A 25,648-nucleotide genomic window follows, 5' to 3' on the forward strand; every position below is an offset into this window, starting at 1 on the left:
GCCTACTGTAAATGTCAGTGATTGCTTGCTACTATTCTTCTCACCCCAATACTACTCCAGGAGGCCCAGGTGGTGAGTGAAAGTACTTGGAATTTAAACTCAAGTAGATTTAAGCAGTACCTTTCGGGCAAGTCACTTAATCTGACTGTGCCCCATCTACTGTATTTGCAAAACCAGCACCCTTCTCCTCCCAAAAAAGGCACCAAACATCTTACTACATAGGGTGGTTTCAGAGATTAAAGTGTCTAACTAAATAAAGTGTCGAGCTGGCTTGTCTGGGTCTCTCCAGCCTTGCAAACTAGGTACTCAAAGCACAACTCCATATTGTGTTTTTGAAAGGGACAGTTCTTGCAGTCGGGAACAGTGGCAGCGAGATCAGTCCTCTTTCCCTCTCCATCCCCCTTGCCCTGGCGCCCGTGAAACGGAGCATCCCCATGGCAACAGCAGCAGCTGGTCCCTAGATAAGAGGAGCTGGAGCAGCCGCTGCTGTAGAAAAGCCTGCCCAGCTTCAGGGAGAAGGCTTGCCCTCCCCATCTCTCGCCTCATCCCAGCGCCGGCACTCATTGGTAAGTGCTTCCGATTTTTACTCCAAGAACTTTCATGGCAAGAAAAGCAAATTCCCCATAAGTTATAGGTTCTTTATGGTTGCTGGGACAAAGAGGGCTGCAGCTGGTGGAGCAAGGGTGGGGGGTAGGGGGTGGGGGCACGAGTGTGCTTTCTGGAGCAAGGTTAAGCGGGGGCTAGATGGGGAACAGGGAAAGTTATCACCCTCAAGACATTTTTTTCTAAGGAAGGTAGAGTCCTGAATTCTGTGAGAGTCAGAATTTTTGAAAATTCAGTTGCTAAGTTTCCAGAGGAACATTGGTATACCTGTGTATGCAAAAGGTGAAGGAGGCTAGGGAGAGTGTGCTTAGTAAAAAAAAAAAAACCCTTTCCATGCCCTACTTCAAGGAAGAGTCACTCCTAGGAGGAATACTGCACATTTGTCTTTTAATGAACAAACTTGATTTTAAAATGTAGTACTTTTTTACCTGAATTCAATCCTCTAGTTAAAAAGAGATTTGACAGTGGATATGAATTGTACATCATCAGACACCAAATCGGACTGTGGTCATAACCTTCTAACTTTTTATTACATCGAGTAAGTCCAGAATTGATAACTTTGGGGAAATTCTTTAGAATTTTTTGGAATTTCATTACTACTAAGCCAAGTGTCAGGTCGCTCCTGACAATCAGGAGTACCGTGTTCGCCAGACCGGGAAAGTGGGGCGGGGCTGGGGGGGGGTGTCTCCCATTGGTTTGTAGCTTGGAAGCTTGGATCGCGCTGATCTCATTACTAGCTTCAGAGAAGGCCAGAGATGGGGCAAGGAGATGGTTCCAATGATTCAGTTGAGATATACACATCGTATAATCACAAAGGGAGGATGGCAAAGAACAAACAAAGCAACCTACACTTCTTGAAGGGTCAGCATGTGCTGGGATCTGGGCTGGAACCTTACACACAGTGTACTGTGAATACTCTCAATCCTGGAGAAAAGCCACCATCAGCCCACTTTACAGATTTGGAAACTAAGTTTCCAGGAGGGCATACCACTTTTCCAAGTTCACCCAGCTAGAGAGTGGTACAGGTAATCAAACATTTGCTTCTATCCCATATTGCACCAAATGCTTGCTGTCAGTGACCTTGAGTTAAACTTCATATTCTAACATCCAACTAAGGAACATACTCGGTATCAAGAAGGGCAAAATGCCCAGACTCACTTCCGACCTCAGATTGAATTGACGGATGTTTTTAGCTGAGCAACTGGCACTCCTGCCCTAAACCAGGAGCTGGCTCTGTGCTGGTGGAGGTGGGCTCCCCCGACGCTGTCCTCAGCTTCAGCAGCCGCCCTGCCTTGTCTATCCTTCTGCATTCTGCTGGAGTTCCTTCCCAGGTCCCTGGTGTTCCAGGTCCTATTCTCAAAAGAGAGGGTGACTCTTGCCATTCAATGCACAGGTGACCTGTGTGTTGTGTGATGTCAGTTACCGTAGCCCCTCCCTCAGTGGTATTTGCATTTGCAAGTGTCTCTCTGTGAGAAGAAGGGCCTTGTCTCTTGTGAAAAGGAAGGTAAAAAAAAAAAAAAAAAAAGAGTTGCTAAAGTTTAATATTGGGTCCTGAAAACCTCCTCAAACCCCTGAAAGCCTATCGCTTGGTTTTCCTCCTGCACATGCTACACCAAGCCGTCCTCATCGCTCAAATGGCATCGAGAAAGTGAATACCGACCCACCATCCTTTATTCTCTAATTGAGAAATCTGAAAAACTCTGAAGACCAGAAGTTCTTAGTTGTTCTTAAGTTCAACATAAATGTATCTGGTAGCAAGATCTGAGCTGAGAGGATATGAACATTGGTGTAGTTTTTATTCATGGCATTTGGTGCACATGTTCATGTTTTTGCTATGGAATTAGTGGGTGTGACTGTGGGTTTCCTGTGACACCCCCCTTAAGAGGGTCATATAGGAAAAATTTCCTGATTTCCATGGCTCACATAGCTACATGCTTTCCGGGGGAGGCAGGGGAGCACGACCGCATCCACATATGTCACTGTGTGATTGCTAAAATCCAGAGATTTCACCAGGCACACAGGAAACCGCAAGAGAAGGTTAAAGGGTCACAAACCTTTGTGCTAGAGAACAGTTCATGCAATCCCCGCAAGGCACCATGTACGAACGGCCCTAAACTGGGGCGCCTGGGTGGCTCAGTGGGTTAAGCCTCTGCCTTCCGCTCAGGTCATGATCTCAGGGTCCTGGGATCGAGCCCCGCTTCCCCCTCTCTCTGCCTGCTGCTCTGCCTACTTGTGATCTCTCTCTCTGTCAAATACATAAATAAAATCTTTAAGAACGGGCAGGGCTAGCCCCCTGGTTGGAATCTGAACACCCGAGGGACCAGGAATTTAGGAATGAAAAAAGAGCCAGCGTTTCAGAAGCTCCTGAACAGAGATCTGCTGAGGGAGACAATGAAATCTTCCTGGGCTGCATGACCAGAGCAGGGTCCTCTGGCCAGCGCATGGAGTAGGGAAGCTAAATTAATGAAAGGAAAGCATGGGCAGGATCAGGAATCATAAGTGGAAATATTCCATTTCTTTTTTTTTTTTTTTTTTTTAAGATTTGTTCATTTATTTGCCAGAGAGAGAGAGAGAGAGATTAAGCAGGGAGAGCAGCAGGCAGAGGGAGAAAAAGGCTTCCGGCTGAGCAGGGAGCCCAATGTAGGACTGGATCCCAGAACCCTGGGATCATGACCTGAGCCGAAAGCAGATGCTTCACCAACTGAGCCACGCAGGAGGACCCAAAATATTCCATTTCTTAGTTCAAGAATTAGACTGGCTCACGTCTAACAGTGTTTTCACTCACCAAGCACAGCCCTTCTCCCTGAGGAGAGGAGTGGTGCGTGGGTGGGGAGACGGGGTCATCTTACACTAACGCTCAACAGGCAGGTAAAGCCACAGTTACTAATAAGGTGACACTACACCAAACCTCCATCTCCTTGCGTATTTGTTCCTTTCTTTGTGTGCAACTTCTCTGCCCAGAAGAGCTCAATGACATCATCCACCATAAAAGTCTCTTCTAATCCCCTGGGCCAACACACCCCTGCCCAGCTCAGAGTATTTTTTTGCTGTAAAAGCCCCAATCTGAAAACCGCCTTTCAGCCCCCTAGCGCACGGAGGCTGGGCAGTCCGCTGCTGGCACCCTTGCAATCACACTGGTTTAAACCAGTGTTGTTTCCCCCGTGGACACTAGGTGCTATCTTGGGGGAAAAGTGTGGGCCCTTGCCTTGTCCAGGGACGTCGGACACTGGCATGAATCCCCTGTTAGGGGGATGCTTCTCTCTCTTCTCTCTCAAGTCCAGTACTGTGAAAGTTATTTTGCTCCGATGAAGCCTAGCTCTCCTGTGGTTTGGTATCTAGATGAAAATGAAAGATTTGATTATCTTTAGTACTTTTTGGTTATACAAGCTGGCCTTCATCAGCTACAGAACAATGTCATGGATTCAGTACGCGCAGTGTACAAAGCAGGGAGCTGTTCTAGTTAACCCTTATAGTAACTCGGTGAGGTAGATACTGATATCTCTATTTTGCAGATAGTAAAATGGAGGATAGGAATGGGATAGGGAGACAGAAAGGGACCTACGTCCTTGGGCGCCCAGCTATGGCTGCACCACAAAGATGCGAACTAGCTTTCCATCATTCTAGCACAGCGGCTGTCGCTTGTAAGAAGAAAGGGATGTGATTATATTGTACTTGGGCTCCATTCACCCTCACTACATCCCAAAGATTTCTTCACCGAAGTCATACAGTTTTTTAGGTAGAGAGTTGAAATTTTACCTGGATCCGCTGGAACCCAAAACTCAGATTCAGATTAAATAACCCACTATTGGGCACACAGAAGCAGCCATATGACCCAAGTACAAAGAAGAGCTGACTGTGGCTGAAGAAAACGAGAGGGGGACCATTGCCAGATGGGACCTAGGGTAGGAGGCAGGAGGCCTGGGTTCAAACAATTACGCTGACTCTGAGCATGGCACTAATACGAGGTGACTTCAATCTTTTTGAGCCTCCGCTTTCTTTCTGGAGAATGAGTATTTTTTGACTAGGTCCTCTGTGGGGACCTAGCACAAAATATCTCAGCACAAAGTCAAGGACAGAGCTCTTGATTTTCTGCCCAAAGAGGAGGAAGATTAGCTAAGTAGGTGCACAGGCTGTATTTGAGGCTGTCACTTCTCCTGAAGGCCTCAGCATTGAGCCCACTCATTCCGACTGATGGTCCCATAGCTCCCCCCTCTACTCAAGCAGGTGGGAGCCTCCCAAGTGAGCCACATACCTCCTTATGTTCCTGGGGAGCTGGCAGTCTCTATACAGACACTAACACAATGGTCGGAATTGATTTCTGCTGAAGTCACTCAGTACAATCAGTGTGCTCAGAGTAACTCTAAAAGCCAGGGTCAAGGAACCTGTGAACAGCTCCATCTGCTATGCCGTGATCTCAGCTGGTAGGGGGAGAGGCCCTCCAGGCTTCCTGGAGAAAACCGACTTATTCTTCAGAAGACGACGGAGTTGAACTCATTCTACTCAAAATGTTAACACCATTGGTCTCTGTGTTCATCCATAGACCAGTGATCCAGGAATCTTAAGAAAAAAGGATGTTTGGGTCATTTGAATCTTATTCCTCTCTAAGCCTTCTCATTGTGATGGGACATGAGTAATAAATTATCAGAAAGAAACAGAATCAGATTCTGTAAGTCTCAACTAACGCATTTCTCATTCAGACCTGACACATGTCCATTCTGGATTTCCACTCCTCCTGGACAAGGGCTACAACTAATAGCTCTGGAAAGTTCAATGGATTTGTGGTTTAGGAAAAATGGGGGGAGCAGACTTGCTCTAATGTCAGAACTCTCTAAGGAGAAAATAATAAGGATCCATTTCAAGAGTTAGATTTTTTTCCTAGCAGGACTTTACCATCTGGAATATGGATAGGGAGGAAATCTCGTTACTTTGAAGTTATTTTACAGTGTACACTGCATGCTATATATGTGTAATGCAATATTTATATACATGCTACATATATTTAATGCATATGTGCATATAAAACATAGCACTTAATGATAGAAAACCAGAAGCTTGGTTCAATTTACGTTCAGTGGAATCACTGCCTGAGAGTTTTGCGTGTCTACTGGAAGTCTTCAGAACTAGATTTGGATCTAGGCCATTTAGTAACTTGGATCTTGGCTATTTAATAGTTATGTGACTAAACAAATTAATTGTGTTTTCGGATTCTTGGTTTCATCATCTGAGAAATAGGAATAATCTTATTACACAGAACTCAATTGAAAAATATAAGCAAGATTTAATCAAGATTTTCTGTAATTCTTAACTAACTCATTTCTAATTCAGAATTGACAAGTATTCATTCTGAAACTCCCACAGTGCTTCTGAAAGAAGATAAATATTGAACATTTGATGCATGACAATTACCAACAAATCCGTGTGTGTGTATGTGTGTTTGTGTGTGTTGTTTCATTTATTTTGACTTAAATCTTAAGTTAGAGCTTCTAGTAGGTAAGTAAGAGAAGCAGATTTGGAAAATAAGATTAAATTGAAAACACAATAGTAAGTGCTCAATAAATATACTTACTTCACAAGTGAACAAATGAGCAGAGGACACAATAATAGGCTTGTTTCTTATGCTTCCGTAGTGCTGGAGAAGAAACACCTCCTTCGATGATGTCCACTGAGCAAATGCAGCCATTGGAGCTCTCAGAAGACAGACTGGACAAGCTAGACCCTCGTTGTGACCACTTAGGTAAGAGCTCCAGTGGGAATGGCAGTAGCAGAAGTCAGAAAGGAGGGGCCTCTGCCATTGGGTTTTCAGGCAAGTCAGAGGGAGGCCCCCTGAAACCTGATCATGTGGGCCTTCTGGTGACGGCCAACACCAGATGGACAGGCAAATAGCCATGACTCTGTGGGGTCTGCCATGTAAATATTAGTGGAATCACTAGAGAGAGGTTCATTAGAGTTAGAAAAAGCGAGAAAAGGCATTGTCCTCTTTTTTTGGGGTCTAATGGAGTCCCAGGCAGAGCATTTTTGAGGCAATAAATGGAACGTGGCAGCACGGTTTGTTTCCAGTATTTGTCGGCACAGTTACACCCCATGTGCAGTGCCAATAAAATATTTCAAATATCTCTCTTTGCCTATCAAGACAGAATTTTAAATAGCCTTTTTCTGCTTTATTGTCAATCTGTTTCCTTCCCAGAACTGACTTTTTGCATAACCTTTGTAATGAAAATACCAGAAACATTTCTGCCTCTACCCATTTCTAAAAATGAGACACTCAGACTTTTGATGGATGGGCTTTTTGCATATTCATAGCCTTTGTTTATGTCTCGCCTGGTTATGACTCCCCCCCTCCTCTCCCCTCTCCCCATTTGCCATCAAGATAGTTTATGTTCAGGATTTCTCGAAAAGTGGGGAAAAAGTGCAATGGAAGTAAAAGTCAAAATCGTAGCAAATCTCTTGCTCCCTGTACTGTGCATTGAGTCGTATCCTGGGGTGGAAGGGTGATCCGTGACGGGTCCACATCCAGCCTGTACTTCCAGAGACCCCACGGCTGGGCAGCACCCATTCTGAGCAATATGTATTCGTTCAACAAACATCTATGGTATGTATGATATGGGGAGAAGTTAACTGTGCTATGGAGCAATAAATTTTTCAAGTTGTATTTTCAGCCAGGCCTTAAGAAACATAGGGGAGGGGGGTTAGGGGATGGGGTGATGGGATGATGGGCACTAAGGGGGGCACTTGATGGAATGAGCACTGGGTACTGGGTGTTGTATGCAACTGATGAATCACTAAATTCTACCCCTGAAACTAATAATATAGTATATGTTGATGAAATTGAAGTTAAATAAAAATTTTTTTACACGAAAGAATGTGAAATCATCTAGTACATAAGTGGTACTCGATTAAGGTCCCCTCTTACCTCTTTTTTCTTGTATATGTAACCTTAAAAACACATGGTTCAGTGCCTTACATGCAGTATGATCTCAATAAATGTTTATTAAATTGAAATGATTGGATGGATTTATTCAAATCCTTTAGGTGAAAGGAAATATTTATTACTATTAAATATGGCTAAAGAGAATCATGCTATTTGATTTTTTGGTTATGTACTGTGATCTTTGGATGATGGAAGCATAATAATGTGTGGCTACTAAGTATTTCTAATGGTGGTTTTCTCATGTATATTGGGTTTTCTAAAACAAAGGACTATCCAGGCATAAAGCCCAATAGACCATAGCAACTTGAAAAGAAGAACTATTTCTTTTTTTTTTTTTTAAGATTTTATTTATTTATTTGACAGAGAGAGATCACAAGTAGGCAGAGAGGCAGGCAGAGAGAGAGAGGAGGAAGCAGGCTCCCTGCTGAGCAGAGAGCCCTATGCGGGACTCGATCCCGGGAACTCGAGATCATGACCTGAGCCAAAGGCAGTGGCTTAACCCACTGAGCCACCCAGGTGCCCAAGAAGAACTATTTCTTATTTGTCTTTTTAGTCCTAGAATCTTGCTCAAGGCCTGGCATAGAGGATGAGTTTCATCAGTTTTTGTCAAATAAATACATTATGAATGACACAGGTTGCCTCTAGACCCACAAAACTGAAGTGAACAGGTTTGACACATTTAATCCTCCACACTTTAAAGACACTGACATGAATATTTTCATAAAAAGAAATAGAGAGAGGGGCACTTGGGTGACTCAGTCAGTTAAGGACCCGACTTTTGATTTCAACTCAGGTCATGATCTCGGGGATGCCAGGATTGGGCTCTACTCTCAGCAGGGAGTCTACTCAAAGATTCTCTCCTTCTGTTCCTCCCTGAAACTCACGCACTCTGTCTCTCTCTCTCTGTGTCTCTCTCTTTCTAAAATAAATAAACCTGGGGCACCTGAGTGACTCAGTAGGTTAAGCATCTACCTTCAGCTCAGGTCATGATCCCAGGGTCCTGGGATCGAGCCCTGCATCAAGCTCCCTGCTCAGCAGAGAGCCTGCTTCTCCCTCTCCCTCTGCCTGGAACTCTGCCTACCTGTGCTCTCTGTCTGTCAAATAAATAAATAAAATCTTTAAATAAATAAAAATATAAATCTATCTTTTAAAAAAAGGAACCAAGAAAAAAAGAAAGAAGGGAAGGGAGAAGGAAAGAAAGAAGGGGCTGAAAAGATCGAGTTAATCTCTAAATTTCCCCCAATTCATCCACAGTTGTAGATGTACCAGACGGTAGCCAGACCATAGTGAGTTTCCAGAGAAGGCAGACAGCTTCTATGTCTGTGGTTTCTTTGAACCCTAATGGACTATATCCTTATTCATAACATGCGTGAGGTCATTCATTCAAGCATACATTCAACAAATATTTATTAATTGTTTCAAGGGGATAAAACACAAGATATCTGTCATCAAAGAAGGCAGAGAAGACTTATGCAGAAAAAGTGCTACGTGAGCAAAAATCCTGCAGATATCCAGAAAATGAGACAGGACGCCCAAGACTGGGAAGACTTATGGAGACAGGGCAGGGAGGTGGACCTTCCTTTGGACCCTGTAGAAGGTTAGAGGGTGAGCAATGACCAGAGTGAACATTCTCTTGAGGATCTAAAATATATCAAATGTAACAACTGCTTTTCAACATTTACCAAATGTAGTCATCTCTCTCTGTCTCTGTCTCTGTCATACACACACACACACACACACACACACACTGATTTAAAATTATCCCCACTTTAGAAGTTGAGACAATATTAAAGTTCCTAGAAATTAAGGGCCAAGTTCTCAGAACTAATAAGTGACAGAGTCAGCAATTGAACTCAGATCAGTCCATACCACTTATCCATTCAAGATGCATTTATGGGAGGGAGAGGCAATTAAGAATTAAATTGTCAAAAGGATATAATCTGGGGCACCTGGGTGGCTCAGTGAGTTAAAGCCTCTGCCTTCGGCTCAGGTCATGATCCCAGGGTCCTGGGATCGAGCCCCGCATCAGGCTCTCTGCTCTGCAGGGAGCCTGCTTCCCCTTTCTCTCTGCCTGCCTCTCTGCCTACTTGTGATCTCTGTCTGTCAAATAAATAAATAAAATATATTTTTTAAAAAGGGATATAATCTTTAATCTCCAAGAAGTCTCCGTAAAGAGCAGGAGATAAATCACGATAGATTAAACAAATGTCATTGTTAACATGGAGGACATGGGGAGATGGAGAGGAGAAGGGAGTTGAGGGAAATTGGAAGGGGAGGTGAACCATGAGAGACTATGGACTCTGAAAAACAACCTGAGTGTTTTGAAGGGGTAGGGGTTGGGAGGTTGGGAGAGCCAGGTGGTGGGTATTAAGGAGGGCACGTATTGCATGGAGCACTGGATATGGTGTAAAAACAATGATTACTGTTACGCTGAAAAGAAATTTAAAAAAAACAAACAAACAAAAACAAAAAAACAAGTGTCATTGTCTAGAACAATGACAGAGACGCTCAAAGAAGTGGCACGCCATCACCCAAAGCATTGAGGAGTTGGATGGAGCAGAGAACATACTCTCACGGGCGAGGAGTGATCAGATTGGACTCATCACACACACTGACATCTGATGGACATGATGCAGAATCCAAGCTTCATGAGCTCTGGGAACGGAGGAAGGTAAAGAGCTGAGTAAGAAGACAAGAGGACCTGGAGTGAGGATGGGCAAACGGGAGAATTGCAAAGCCAGGGGGGAAGTGAATGAAGAGACCAATGCTGAAGGCAAGTGTGAATGGTCAGTGTGACCCGGCTGGCCACAGAAATGAAGGCAGGTGAGGAATTTGCAGAGAACCTTCCCCAAAGACTAAAGAGCATGCATGGCTCTGCACCAGCCCATGCAGTCTTCAAGAGAGCAAGCCTTGAACAAAGGATATTAAAGAGCATTTAGCACAGAGAAGCTATTCTATCAGAAATTTAACTCAAGCCCACTCTGACTTGTCTAGCTGTATTTTAAAGTTCTTCTTTGCTTTGATTATCCAGCCATTAGAGCTCTCGTCATTTGGAGTCTCATAGACGATTCCCGTTTTCTGTTTAATTCTATACATTTGTACAAGACTATGAAGGTCCTCTGTAGACTAGCCCAAAATATATAAATCCTTTTCTTTTTCAGATCAAATGGCTTCTACAAGTAATTGGAAACCAACCAGTTTGTGTGTGAACCCTACTCATGTTATATTCTTTTTTTTTTCTTTGCATCCTATCAAAATCAGATGACCTTTCAGACCAGCTCATTAAAGACTGTGATCTTAAAAAGAAGCCAAGAAAGGGAAAAAATGCACAGGTCGCCCTGAATGTTGAGTCAGAACAAAAGAAACCAAGGAGAAAAGATACACCAGCACTGCACATCCCACCTTTTATACCAGGTAATGGACAAGAAGGTCGGTTTGCATGTCTGTGAGGGGGAACCGCTACCACTAGATCACATTGGTCTTAGAAAGATTTCCTTACCTATTTGGGTGTTTTTGAAGCACTGGTACTATCCCTGCACCTGTCTTCGTTACAATATGGTCAGCTGCTATAGAAAACAAATTGCAAAATGTTAGCGGTACAACGCAAGGGTTTTTTTTCACTCATCAGTAGTGTAAGCTGGGGAGGCAGGTTCTGCTCCAAATGGTAATTCAGGGACTCCAGCTGATGAGAGTTCGGACCTCACTGGCACATGGCATTCAAAGTCACCATGAGCATCAGCATCCAGCAAGCAGGGGGACGAAGGAAGTAGGAGAGGTGGCGGGGTTGGGGGGAAGGGGAAGAATAGACTGGAAGACTGGCCCACCCAAAAGTGACCCACAAATGTCCCCTGACTGCAAAGGCAGCAGAGAGATGTCACCCAGCTGTGTGCCCAGGAGAAAAGCAAAATGGTCTGGGGAACAGCTAACATGTCTCTGTAACAACCTCATGTGTGATGTGACTCTCTTGTTTCCCCAGAGTTTTGTGTGTTCTTATTTCCTTCTCTCCTTTCCTCCGGGCCACTGATGTAATGTTCTCTCCACTCACAAGCCACTTGGAGGGAGACAAAACAAATAGAACAGAGAGCTTCCTGAGAAGAAACCGTCAGTCCTCTGAGAAATAATAGAAACACATAAATGGCTGAAATACGCAGTAAGCTGTTAAGGCTGTAATGAGGTTTTTCCAGAAGGACTTCAGGAGCTCAGCCTGGGCAGTGGATTGTGGAAAGTTATATAGAAGAGGCTATTTTCAGGGAGTTTGTAAGTGATGGAGAGAAATGCCATGTGTGGGAGAAGTGAAAAGGCAGGGAGGTCACTGAAGAGCCAAACGTATGGCTTGCAGAGAAGCAAATGATCCACCACCCTCACGAGGATGGACCTCGGAGGAGGACAGACGTGGGCTGGCTTCCTGGCTTGGCCCCCTGCAAGCTGTGTCACTGTGGGCATGTTTGCTTTGCCTCGCCTTCCCCAGATAGGTGATAGTGGCAGTAATATTAAATTCCTCCAGGTTTTGTGAGACTAAAATAAAATCAGGCATGCAAAACCCTTTGTGTCATAGATTCGATAGATGTGATTTTCTAATATAAAAAAAGCTTTTATTAAAATAAGTTTGAAAAGCTATGTTGACTACCATCACTAGGGATATGTGCAAATACACATGCATCATCCTTACATATCAGGATAGATGTATTTTTTTTTATTTTATTTATTTATTTGACAGACAGAGATCACAAGTAGGCAGAGAGAGAGGAAGGGAAGCAGGCTCCGGGCCAAGCAGAGAGCCGGATGCGGGGCTCGATCCCAGAACCCTGGAATCATGACCTCAGCCGAAAGCAGAGGCTTTAACCCACTGAACCACCCAGACATCCCACGATAGACGTATTTGACCGTGTTTCTCCCTCTGTCCCCCTAACCATGCAGGTGTGCTTTCAGAACACTTAATTAAAAGATACGACATTCAGGAGAGACACCCAACAGGCAAGATGAGTCCAGCTCTTCATAACACTGACCTGGAACCGAAAAAACCAAGGAGAAAAGACACACCTGCCCTGCACGTGTCCCCCTTTGCAGCAGGTAAAAGAGCTGACGCAAGGCATTTGCAGGGGGTGATGGGAACAGCTCAGGAGCCCTGCCATCTGGAGGTACCACGGGCATGGCCTCTGTCCTGTGTCACCCAGAAGCACTCTGTGGAGTTAAAGAGTTTACTGCTGCCTTTCAGGCTTACCTTCCCTGGCAGCTCCCCAAGGACTGACTTGGAAATGGGGTGGGGGGGGGTTCAGAGCATTCCTTGTGCTTCAGCAGATCTGGGCAGGTCCACTGAGCCAATGAAATAGAAATGTCAGTGAGTCCTTGAAAAGAGTTGAAATCTCCTCCTCCCCAGCCTTCCATGGATCATGCATCCTACAAATGATGGCTGAATCTCCCAAGACACCTGGCTGGATGTATTGACCAGATCTTCACTGCGAGAGACAGAGAGACAGAGACAGAGAGAGAGAGAAAGTGAGGCGTAGAAATAGTGAGAGCTACCTTTAGTAGCAAACTCTAGAAATGATCCCTGAAAGTATCATCTTTTTTTTTTTTTAGATAAAATTGTGTATTTATTGTTAATTTTGTCAGATATGATAATAGCAGTTTAGTTATGGTTTTAAAAAGCTTTTAGTGTTAGAGCTATATATGGAAATGTTAGAGGGAGTTTGCTTTACAATACTCAAAAATAAAGAAAGTTAGATAAAACAAAAATGACAGAATGTTAGCAAGTATCAAATACAGTTCTATTTTGAAAACTCCCATAATAAAAATGTTAACTTATTTTATTTTTTAAATTTTATTTTATTTAAGTTCAATTAATGAACATATAATGTATTATTAGTTTCAAAGGTAGAGTTCAATGATTCACCAGTCTTGTATAATACCCAGTGCTCATTACATCACGTGCCTCCTTAGTGGCCATCACCCAGTGATGCCAGGTGGCATCCCCCACCCTCTTCCCTCCAGCACCCCTCAGTTTGTTTCCTATGATTAAGAGTCTCTTATGGCTTATCTCTCTCTCTGATTTTGTCTTGTTTTATTTTCCCTCTCTTCCCCTATGATCCTCTGTTTTGTTTCTTAAATTCCACATAGGAGTGAAATCATATGACAATTGTATTTCTCTGATTGACTTATTTCACTCAGCATGATACCCTCTAGTTCCATCCATGCAGTTGCAAATGGCAAGATTTTACTTTTTTTAATCCTGAAAGTATTGCCTTTATAAAAGCTATATTAATATGTGTCGAATCAAACCCCAAATCTTGCCAAACTGTGCACAGCCCAAAGCTATACAGCAGCTAATATGTGAAGTATAGTCTTCTCCCTGACAATTTTATGGGGAGGTTAGGGAATAAGACATGTACACTCATGATTAGATCATTAGACTCTGTGTGTGTGTGTGTGTGTGTGTGCGCGCGCGCGCACGTGTGTGTGTGTTATATAGGTATTTAGAGGTGGGTGGCAGAGAAGAAAATGTACTGGTGTTTACTGAGACCCTACTAAATATTAGATACTGAGGTTGGTATGTCTCGTGAATTTTTTTAAATCAGCTAAATAATGCAAGAAAAGTAGCTATTAACTCCCTTTACAGATAAAGAAACTGAAAGATGGCATTGATGGATGGATAGCTTCTTGGCTGATTGGTTGGATGATGATGAGATGATTAGATGGACAGGTAAAAGGACCAAATTATGTTTAAGATCAAATGCAGTGAGTGGCAGAGCTGGGGCACTAAGCCAGGTCTGTGTCTCCTGTGGGCATTTTCTCACTGTACTGTGGTATAGTTGGGACTTTCGGCACTAATGGCACTCCAGAAGGGACACTTTGGGAGGAGATGAGATTTTGTTGTTATAGAACTATGTTTGCTCATTATTTTATTTAATAAAGAAAAAAAATGAAAGAAGACTAAGAAGAAGACATCATGAATAGGCAGTCAGAGGTGCCAGAGGTGCAGACAAGGTTACTGATTTCTGTGGAGCAGATCCAGGCAAAGAGGCATGGGGCCTGAGGAGGCACTTTTTTGGAGAAATGGACTGAGGACCAAGTGGCAGGGTCTGAACTGCCTCAAACAAGCTTCTCATAAGCGACATACCTTCCTACCCGCACTGATCCTCCGACACACCACACATTTCCCCCCTAAGCTCTGCTTCTGTCCTGGTTCCAGTCACCTTTCAAGACTCAACCAGTTCAAGGCCTCTGCTAAAAGACTCCTTCAAGTCCAAAATGAATCCTTTCCATTCTCAACTAACTCTGTGGTCGACATAGGCATGCAAATACCAAGATTTTGTCATCTCTTTCAGTATGGTCTTCATGGCTTTTGTTGCCATTATCATAGCTGTCCTTAACGTTGACTTACATTTGATGAATTCATGAGAACTGTGCTAGTATTGACCTTGATATCTAGTCCAGTCCCTTCTATATAGCAATGCTCAATAAGTATCTGTTGGTTTGATATTCTATTGGAATCGCAATTCTGCAGTTACAAGTTCTTCATTGGGAGACTTTATTTTTTACCTATTTTTGCATTTGTTTTTGTTGAAGTCCTCCTAGGGGAAGACTTGGTAGTAGAACAAAAATATTTACGGGCAGAGAGTCACCTTAGCACACAGCAAGAAGGTCTAAGTTTGATCTCTGGTTCTAATCGTTCTAGCTTTGTGACCCTGGGCAATTAGCACAAACAAAAAAGCCTCCTTCATTTCATCCTTTTCTGAAAGGAGGGCCATAAAATCTGTCTTCCAGGATTGTTAACATAATTAAATAAAGCACATAAAGCACTTAGCACAGATACTGGATTTTTTAATGTCCTCAGTAAATGTCAGTTTCCCTCCATTCCCCTCAACCTTATATTCCTTAAGATTACTCAAATCATTTCTAAAGGTAAGAATGTTCCTAGATGCAGGTTTTACTTTTCCATATAAACCCACTGATTCAAGGGACTTCCTAGAACATTGAGCCCTATTTATCTGGCCGTGGATGCTGCCTGCATCCCAATATCTACATCTTAGGAGAGCAGCAAAGCACACAGAGCTGGAGAGGGAGGCTATATATTCATGGACTCTATCCACATTATGGAATTCCTTGAATCAGCAAATCTCTGTGTTGTATTTGCAATTATAGATGGTGTTCTATGACTGTATCTTTTATTAGCATATTAGCTGAAGCACTTTATTTTTGAAGAGCCTTTTAGTATCTAAAGATTTGGCAGTAATCGAAATGCTAGTTAAGCTGATAAGGATAGAGCCTTCGGCAGATGTTCAGAGAGACTCATATTGGTTCTAATAAGGGTGTTGAGAGGAACTCACAGATAAATGCACTCTGGAGACGTCTCCTCTCATTAGCCCTTGGCAAGTGAAGACTGGACAAGGATTATCTCTCTCTTCTAAATCTCTTGCTAACTACCTTCATTCCCCTAGGTTAATGAGCTTATTTGACAGGTTCCAACTGCCAGGCAGCTCCTCAGTGAGAAGTCATCTCCGGCTTCCTTGCCAACCCAACGTTTGTTCCCAACTTGGCCCACATTTGCCAGGGCCCCCCATCTTGGCGACTACATGGCAGAGTTCACTGGGTTGTGATTAGTAAGATCCAAGTAGCTGAGACCTGCTTAAAGGAAAAAGAAGTCTTTAGTTAAGCTCTGTGGCAAAGGGAACCAGAGAAAGTAAAGAATCATGAGGCCAGAAGCATTGAAGAGAAGCCTTTTGGAAAACTGGCCCATGAGCTATGAATATTTGGATATCAAAGCTCAATAATATACTTGGTGAAAGGGGACTGTTGTGTCCTTTGAAAGTGACACCTTCTCTGTCCTGCTGGGAATAGAGTGTTCTCTTTGCTTTGGCTTGCAGGATAGGAGGTGTCTTAGCCCCAGTTCCCTTAGATCAGAGGCATATATCTGTAATGCAGGTGACCAGCTCTGAATGGGATCATGGCCTAAAACACCTTGCTACAAGGCTAACTCTTGACCCTTAGAGACCTGGGACTGAAAGCTTTGGCCTTAAAAACATAGCAGGCTCTAACAAAGAGCCAAGTTCCATAAACTCTCCTCCAAAGAGAATGGAAGAGTAGAAACTGACATTTTCCAAACCTCTACTGTACCCCAACCCCTGCACTAGATGCTAGAATATCCTTTAAGAACCACAGGGTTCAGTAGGGAGGGTGGTTGTATTGTCCAGTGATTCCTACAGTGTGAAACATGCTTTACTGGAGGTTTATGTAAAAGTGTGCTGGAAGCATTGTAGAATGTTGGTCTATGTCTACCTGGCAGCGTCACCCCTGGGGTAGATAGGATTTATTTTTTTTCTCCAGTTTCACAGATGAATAAACTGAGGTTCAGACAGGTTAAGAGACTTTCTTAAAGTCAAATGACAACCAAGGAGGGCAAAACTTTCTGGCTGTAGTGTATATTCCTTCAATGACACATCTCTGCTGCCCACAGAACAGTGGACCAGGACTAAGGTAAACCACAGACCCGTGTATATCAACTTCATTTATCTTCAAAGGAACAAAGTTGCAGATCTGAAGCATCAGGATAGAAAAGTCACTGACTTCAGCCTCTAAAAAGAATGCTTAATTCTACCAATACAAATGCTAGTTCACTTTCCACTTGAAATCACCTCCTCTGTCCCTGTAGAAAGCCTAGCCTACTTTGGGAAGGGCTGACCTTGACGGCTAAACAGGCTCCTCCCTTCCCTGAAATCCTAGGATTTTTTTTTTTTTTTTTTTTTGGGCCCAGATGCTTATCTGACTAGGTTTCAAGGATACCCCAAATAATCAGAAATTTGACTGGGATCTGGGAATTTATTTTTCTTAAGATTTTATTTATTCATTTTAGCGGAGAGATACAGAGAGAGAGAGAGCACGGGCAGGGGGAGAGGCAGAGGGAGAGGCAGACTCCCTGCTGAGCTGGGAGCCCTACATGGGGCTCTATCCCAAGACCCAAAGACAGTGACCTGAGTTGAAGGCAGATGCTTAACCATGTGAGCCAACCAAGTGCCCTGGGATCTGGAATTTAAATACTGTTGCCCACTTTGAATCAACTCAAATCTGGCTTAAGGTGAAAAGATATCAAGGAAATCAGGATGGAAAGATTGGGGACTTAGCATTAGTTTACTCCTGTTCTCCTACCGTGATAGCCTTAATTCCAAATAAAAATCCAAACCTCCTTGCAGCTGTTAGAAGAGAAAATATCTCCCACTGTGTTTCATAAGTGATTTATGCAAAATCCTCAGTTTCAACCAGACTCTTGAAATTGTTTTTCTCCTCCAATAAATATCACCTAATTGGTAAAGAACCCATATGAACAAACTAGGAACTGAATCAAATGAATAGTCATTAAGATCAACACATAGTTTTCATTAATTTGCCACTGTTGAATGGAGTCCAGTGTTGTAGAAAGGCCTCTTGTGGTGCACAGCATTCTACCCTCATGTTTAGATCTTTGTGAAATGCTTAATGAATGGAAAGGTCTCTAATTGTGAGAATGTGGGGGCAATGCAAGGCAGTGGTGGTTGGCTGGAGAGGATGACAGAAATCATGGAGGACTCGCCTTGAATCATAGCTTCCATTGTCTTTTTATTAAAATGGCCCTACTTCATAATTTAAAGAATGAGCAGAGCCACCCAGCCCTCCTTGGATGGTCTTCACTCGGCTGATCAGTCCAAAAAACTGTGCTCAGTCCTCTGAATTTCAACAACCAGTAAACTTTTGAAACATAAACTATATTGGAGCCCAACACAGGGAGAGTTTTGAATTTTGCCTAGTAAGGCTGCTAATAAAACAACCATCTGATGCTCCTAAAATTTCCAAAAAGAAAGGATATTTTCATCCCCAAAAAGAAAATCAAATAAAAATGAAGAACAACTTTTTCAAATTGAAGCCACAGAACTCTATGAGCACTCACTGCACTTCCTTGAACTTCTCCTTTTGCTCTGAACCTTGTATACTTTCTCACCCACCGGTCCTGACATTTAGGAATGACATGTCCGGAGCCCCAGCTCAATCTTTTCCCCAGGTGTTAGAAGAACGAATTTAATTCTGACTTCCTGCTGCTGACCCATTCCTTTGAAAGGGGAACTGAACTAGCCCGGGTGAAGGGAAAGGAGAAGGGGACTCGGGCTCACAGGTGTGGCTCAACACTGTCTGTGTATCTCGTTCAGGAGGCACAATAACCCTTTACATAAGTATCAGGGCACTCCTTTTCTAACCAAGAAAATTCAAGTGTGAAAGTGTTATCTGGCCCAACCCAGAATGGAGGAGTGGCAGAACGAGAGGTCCAAAGCAGGTGGATTCCAAAGCCTGTTTGCCTCTCGTCTTCCTGGTCTGCAGGCTTAAATGCAGACCATAGACTGGGAGGTCAACATTGCCTCTGACTCCCAGGTCAAGCATCTCCTGGTCACCAGAATGGTGGCTCATTGAGTCACAGCTCCTCTGCGCAGCCCAAGTAAGGCACCCAGAGCCCTGACTCGGGCTGCACCTTTAACACTTAGCTCCGCAGATGCTAAGGGATTTCTGGGTTGCCATGCTCTTGTGCGCCATGTCTGCGCTGGAATATTTTCATTAGAGGCACTTAATTGCAAATCGGTGCTTTGTTTTGCAGGTGTGACACTGCTCAGGGACGAGAGACCCAAAGTGATCATGGAAGATGACGAAAAGGATGGTGACAAGATAGCTATTTAAAGAGAGCTCCCCTGAGACCACTTGTAAATAGGTTAGGTTGGTTCCCAGTGGCGACCTAGAAAAAAAATAGACTTGCTTCTGCTCTCATTTTGTGATAGTCCGCCTTTGAGATCCAGACACCTTTCCCCCAAGAGGCATGCTGTATCAGATTGCCAGGCACCTCTTTGTCTCGCTCCTCTTTCTTGAATCTGGTTTCTATTCCCACCTCTTGAATTTTCATTTTCTGAGGCAGTTGAAAAGGGAACAGATCATTCTAAATTAGGAGGTAACAGGGAAAGCTCTAGTGTTTGGTTTCTGCATCTTCTGGATCAATCCATGGAGCAAAGAATACTAACAGCAAATGCTTTCCTTCTTGGTTTATGCTGGTGGGTGGGTCTTGACTTCACATGATCCAAAGAGCAGTTCAAGTTCAGACAGCCGGTTGCCAGTTAGAGAGCCAAGAATGTTTGGGTGCAGACTCACTGATTGCTTTGGAGAACATGGTCTTTTACCTCTTTTGTCTTTCCTCAAGAGTCCAAGTGTCTCTGGTGACATTTCCAAGGTCCTTGTAACCAATCCCATAACAGTGAGTGAACTGGGGGCATCACTGCAATCAATCATGCATTGGCTGAAAATGCCAAAGATAGGGAGTGCTGGTCTACTGAGAAGCTTAACAACATACCCTATTTATTTTTATTTTTTGAAACATCTCTTAACCACTTTGTCCTGAGATTTGTGAACTGGTCACACGTGAACCATTGCTAATGATAGGTAGCATATTATTTGTGATAAACTTACTTTTAAAAAATTAATTAAGGCCAGTGGAAGGCCACTCCCATATGTTTAGCATTCTCACTTATGTAGGCCCCCCATGCTTTCTTGGATGGGAAGGAAAGATGTAGTGTTTGCTCCTGAGCAGGGGTCTATACAGAAACTCTGCTCCAGCCTGCTGTCTGTGGCTCCCGTAGGGAGACCTTGCATCATCCAACAGACAACAGACATAGGGAAAGACAAAAATTGTTGTTCAAAAGTAGAAAGGGGGCTATTCAAACAGATCTTGCCTAAAAATGGTCATTTCCAAGCTCTGTCCACACCCTGGCTCCAAGAGGCTTTCTCACAAATGTGGAAACGATGCAGGACACTTCTGAAAATAAAAATGCTTCTGACCACATCTTTCTGTCCTGGTGCATTTCTTCTAAAAATTATTTACTTGCAAATATAAAGAGAAGAGGTTGCAAAAGAGAGTCACAGGATTGATTTGTTTGCTTTTGACCCACCTGGGCTTAACAAGGTTCGAATCCGCTATTAATATTTAACAATCCAATCAGGAGAATTATCATCAGATTCTAGATTTCCAGATCCTCTTAGAAAAACACCTCAAGATCTGACAACCTTGGGCCTGATTAGAAGCGTGACACCTGTCAGCTGATGCTGGGCACCGGATGCCCTTTCAGAAGGAGCACACGTTCGACTCACCCTCTGCCCCCACTGGATTACGTTACCTGCTGGCTTCACCGGGCAGCCTTCACATTTGGGTTTGGAGCCTCTGGTGAAGGCTTGGTGTTCCCCCTGATCTCTCACCTCTTTGATCCCAGGGCTCCCCTTTCACTTCCGATGGCCTCAGTCACCGTGTCAGGGAGTGTCCAGGTTCCTGGTTTAGGTGTAAGCAGGGCAACAGCCACCATAAATTCTTTTAAAAAGCCAAAGGTAGTGAATGCACAGAAGAGGATTAGATTATATCACCACTGGAAGCAATTTTTACCAAGGGGATGCTGCCTAGAAAAACCCAGATGCAGTCTTGCACTGTCAGATTGGCTGATAAGCCCGGTGTGTCCCTGCGGGCATGACTGCAGAACATACTCGATAAACTCACTGCCAGGCTGGGAAAGCCCAACCCGATCCTGAGGTCTGGGTGGTGAGGAGAGCAGACTGACCATTGCAGAGACGAAGGCCTTGGGCTCCGATCCCAACAGAGTGACACTGAGCAAGTGTCAGAGATCTCTGTGTCTTTATCTTGAAAATGAAAATAATAATCCCTATTTGGTTTTCTTGATGGTTTGAGAATTAAATGAGATAATGTATGGCAAAGGGCTTCGTAAGTGGGGAAAAAAAATGGATCGATCACGATCCATTAAAATTATCACGGAGGGGCCCCTGGGTGGCTCAGTGGGTTAAGCCGCTGCCTTCGGCTCAGGTCATGATCTCGGGATCCTGGGATCGAGTCCCGCATCGGGCTCTCTGCTCAGCAGGGAGCCTGCTTCCCTCTCTCTCTCTCTGCCTGCCTCTCTGTCTACTTGTGATCTTTCTCTGTCAAATAAATAAATAAAATCTTTTAAAAAAATAAATAAAATTATCTCAGATAGTTTTAAGACATTCTCAGAGTCTTTTCTATTGCCAAATCCCTACTGCCTGGGTATTAAATGGGTAGCTGTTATATAGAATTTGAGCTGAAGACTCAGCTCCTAAAGAAGGACTTCTAATAAGGAGATCCCATGGCTCATGCAGGCTTAACTGAAAGACCAGCCCTCCTCTTTCTGGGAATGGCCTTAGTAACAGTCCTAGCTGCCAAGGAGCATTTACCAAGCAATGACGACAAAGCCAAGCAAACTTTCAACCAACCCTGGACATCACAGGGGTGATGTGGATTGAAGCCTAATCTCCCTTACTCCCCTTGACCCATGTGACCCTTTTCCGGGCAGGTAAAGTAGAGGCTTAATAATGAAGATACATTCTGATGAAAATAGTTCTCGGTGTATTGTGAATAACTTCCCACCTGCGACAAAACGTAATTAAGAAAATAAAAGCATTACACTGGATGGAGCCCATTCAGAAAGAAGGCCCAGATTAAAGACCCCAACAGAACTGGCAAACCATTTGGCCATTTGTCCCTTCCGAAGGCATCCACCAACCCCAGGCTACCTGACATGAGGAGGCACCAGACCTGAGACTCTTAGCTGTCTTTCAAAAGCACCAACAGTGGGGAGCCTGGGTGGCTCAGTCTTTAAGCATCTGTCTTCTGCTCAGGTCAGGATCCCAGAGTCCTGGAATCAAGCCCTACATCGGGCTCCCTGCCCAGCAGGGGGCCTGCTTCTCCCTCTCCCACTCCCCCTGCTTGTGTTCCCTCTCTCGCTGTTTCTCTCTGTCAAATAAATAAATAAAATCTTTTAAAAAATAAAAATTTAAAAAAAAAATTCAAGTTCAAAAACCACAACAGGACTGGTGCCTTTCTTTAAATCCAGGCCCTCTTTAAAAGCTATTGCCTGAGATCACACAGCCTCCTTCACATGTTTAATTATCAACTAGGAGAGGCAGAAAGGACCTGGTATTGAAGGATGGGGATAGAACCATAAAGGACTCAAGCAGTATTCCCTTTTAAGTCCAATGAAGTGAATTCTCCCTCTCAAGCCTGTGTTGTCCTGGGCTGATTCTTAAAACAAGGATAGACTGAGATAGCATGTTCGTCGAGCACTTACTTTTCCTAGCTGAGGGTAAGAGGCTAGTTCCATGATGGACTTTGTAGACCCTCTGTCATCTTGTGGAAATGACGCTCCCTTGCCACTTGTGATTGGTCAAGTGTGAAAATGTTACTCAAAAACTCTCAAAGGCAGAGAATTTGATGAGCAGAGAATATTCTCCTCCCGCTCGCCTAGACACAGGACTGCTTTGAATTGGCTTTGGGGAGTTCGTCTCTATACGGAGGTTTCAGATCCCTGGGATGACTGTAGTCCCTGACCCACAAAATCAAGGCAGAAGACTCTTCATGCATAAATGTGTTCACAGTTGAAGGAGCTCTGCCCTCGAAAATCCCAGGTATCAACTTGCATTTCACAAGAAGAAAAGGACAGGTAACTTACAGTAGCAGATCCTGCCAATAAGATGAGAGCCCTCCTTCTTCAGGAGACTCACCGAGAAGAAGAAAAAGAAAAGGGAATGCATCACACCCATCCTCACCAATGTCTCTCTTCCTCCTGAGGCTAAATGTGAATTTTCAGGGTTGGATAGAACAACAAACTCCAGAGCCTTTTATGTGAGAGCTTCAGAAAAACAATACATACTTTAATATCTATCCACCAAATCATATATAAAGTATATTTAAAATGTACTAAACGCGACTTAAATAAGGTCTTTCACAAAAGGAACAGCATGTTCTGAGCCTTTGTGTTTGTTTGCCCTTTTTTCCTCTGTCATCTTATTTCATCCTCAAAAGCCATTATAAGAAAGCTAACGAGCCAGGGAGATAGACTTGGAGGAGAGGCCAAGATGGGAATTCAGGTCTCTGAACTCCTAGCCCAGAGCTCTTTGTAGAGTATGAAATTGTTCTGAAAACCCCTCTAAAAGCAGTGTCTGGATGTCAGAGAAGGTTAAAGAAGGAGATTTTTCAATGATCCAGACAAAAATGCAATACATAAGTGGTTCCTTTTAGTGACTTTTCCCCACCCTCTCTGTGGAGTATAATTTTTGAGTAAGTACATAAGTAATATGTTCAACTTCCGGACACCCCAAATTTGATGATGGGGAGCAGACCCTACGCTTTAGGGTAGTGAGCAGATGATTTTCGTCTGCTTATTCCACTCTAGTTCCCATATTATCCATTCTCCACTTTGCAGCCAGAGTGACATTTTTCTTGGTTTGGGTTTTTTTTTTTTTTTTTTTTTTTTTTTTTAAGAATTTATGTATTTATTTGACAGAGAGCAAGTGAGCACAAGTAAGGGGAGCAGCATGCAGAGGCAGAGGGAGAAGCAGGCTCCCCACTGAGCACAGAATCCGACATACTCGGACTGGGGCTCCATCCCAGGAGCCTGGGATCCTAACCTGAGTAGAAGGCGGACCCTTAACGACTAAGCCACCAGGCACCCCAGAGTGACCTTTTTCAAAACACAAATCTGACCATGTCAGACCTCTGCTTAACGTCTTCTTCTCCTGACTTAAAATGAAAGCAAAGATCTGGAGCTTGGGAGTGATCCCTCTACCCTCTGGGCTCCAGGGGCCTTGGTCTTGTGACAGTTCCTAACATGTGTGGTGTCCCCTAATATGTGCCACACTACAGTGTCCTGCCGCCACCAGGGACGCTCCTCACTCACCCCTCGCCCCCCCATCTGATTCTGCACCCCTTCCACCCTGTACCTGGTATAGAGTTTAGCGTGATCTAAATGCTCAAGAAATATCAGCGAGAGGCTGCATTGTCGACTTACGTGCTCTCCCTAGTGGTTATGCAGAATGGGGAGAAAATGCCCATCATCCTTGAGGTTTGAGAACTGGTAAAATGGCTAGAGAAAAGTTAAGATGTCGGTTTGATCATGTAATTAGTGGGAACAGTTTATTATTCATATATGTGTATTATTATTATCATTATTATTATTATTTCAATAGCAATTGGGTTCCTCATTGATTATATGTGAAGGCATCTTTGTTTTTTTCTCATCACAGAAGGAACTTCTGTGTACTTCGAGTCCCTTTTGCCGTCTGTGGACTTTACAGAACAGCTTAGGCTAGGAGCCATGAGTTATAAGACATAGTTTCCATCAGCCTTGACCTTGGGCCTGCAGAGTTTTGGTCCATCCCTCTGTCTCTAGCCCAAGGTCTTGTGGGTCACACCACTGAGAATGCAAGCCTCCTTGTACATCAAATGCCCTAACTGGCTGAGGTAAACAGGAACAGTGTGGACTGAGACTCATCAAGGCCCAAGTCATTCCTGCTGTTCCAGGTGACATCTAGGTGAGTCGGCTTGTCCTCTGGGATCAAAGCCCTCAGAGCCCATGCTCACCTGTGCCTGAGTCTTAGAAGAATTCACATTTGCCAGGTTTTCTAGGACCTCCTGTTACAAAAATTCCTAATCTCTTGACAGTTTTGTACAGCTAAGGACGAACTGCTTGCCTTATGCTATGATCCTGGCAGCCGGCTGTGGAGGAATGACTGCTGTAGAGAAACTTCTTCAACTCATAGCTGTGGCTGGGCCCCCAGGGTACCTCCTCCGGGCTGGTCCTGGGTCCTGGGACCATCTCAGGGGAAAGTGTCTGAAACACCCTCCAGAGTGAGGATGGTCAAGTCCAGACTGCTCTTAAGAGCTCTAGAACCACAGCCTGAAGAGCAAATGGACCATCCATTACCAGCAGGGGGCCACGAATAGCTTCATTTGCTTCCTGGTAAGTCTGCCCCTCAAGGTGTCTGAGAGACAGATGCTGCCTGTGCTAAGGGCAAGGGAGCTTCTATGAGCCGAGGCAAATCTTTCACCATTTTTTGCAGTGCTACTCCAATATCATCTGTCGTCCCCACTTTCACTGACCGGCTCCTTTAGCAGCATGATTGATGAAATTAACAAGTGAACACCGGGGCACCTCGGTGGCTCAGTGGGTTAAAGCCTCTGCCTTTGGCTCAGGTCATGATCTCAGGGTCCTGGGATCGAGCCTTGCATCAGGCTCTCTGCTCAGCAGGGAGTCTGCTTCC

At 44.0% G+C, this 25,648-nt stretch overlaps 1 protein-coding gene and 1 long non-coding RNA gene across 3 annotated transcripts in view; one reads left to right on the plus strand and one right to left on the minus strand.

The window, feature by feature from the left end:
* LOC131829589 (uncharacterized) overlaps nucleotides 1-25,648 on the minus strand; it is a 92,179-nt gene that overhangs the window by 49,537 nt on the left and 16,994 nt on the right. The gene's annotated exons all lie outside the window — the stretch shown is intronic.
* On the plus strand, nucleotides 418-20,368 carry PPP1R17 (protein phosphatase 1 regulatory subunit 17). The gene is made up of 5 exons (XM_059171501.1): nucleotides 418-566; nucleotides 6,231-6,337; nucleotides 10,793-10,945; nucleotides 12,449-12,601; nucleotides 19,146-20,368. Exons 2-5 carry the CDS (start codon nucleotides 6,256-6,258, stop codon nucleotides 19,223-19,225), a joined length of 468 nt encoding a protein of 155 aa, XP_059027484.1. The 5' UTR covers nucleotides 418-566; nucleotides 6,231-6,255; the 3' UTR covers nucleotides 19,226-20,368.

The sequence above is a fragment of the Mustela lutreola genome, chromosome 4 (assembly GCF_030435805.1).
Source record: "Mustela lutreola isolate mMusLut2 chromosome 4, mMusLut2.pri, whole genome shotgun sequence".
In the NCBI taxonomy this organism is placed as follows: Eukaryota; Metazoa; Chordata; class Mammalia; order Carnivora; family Mustelidae; genus Mustela; species Mustela lutreola.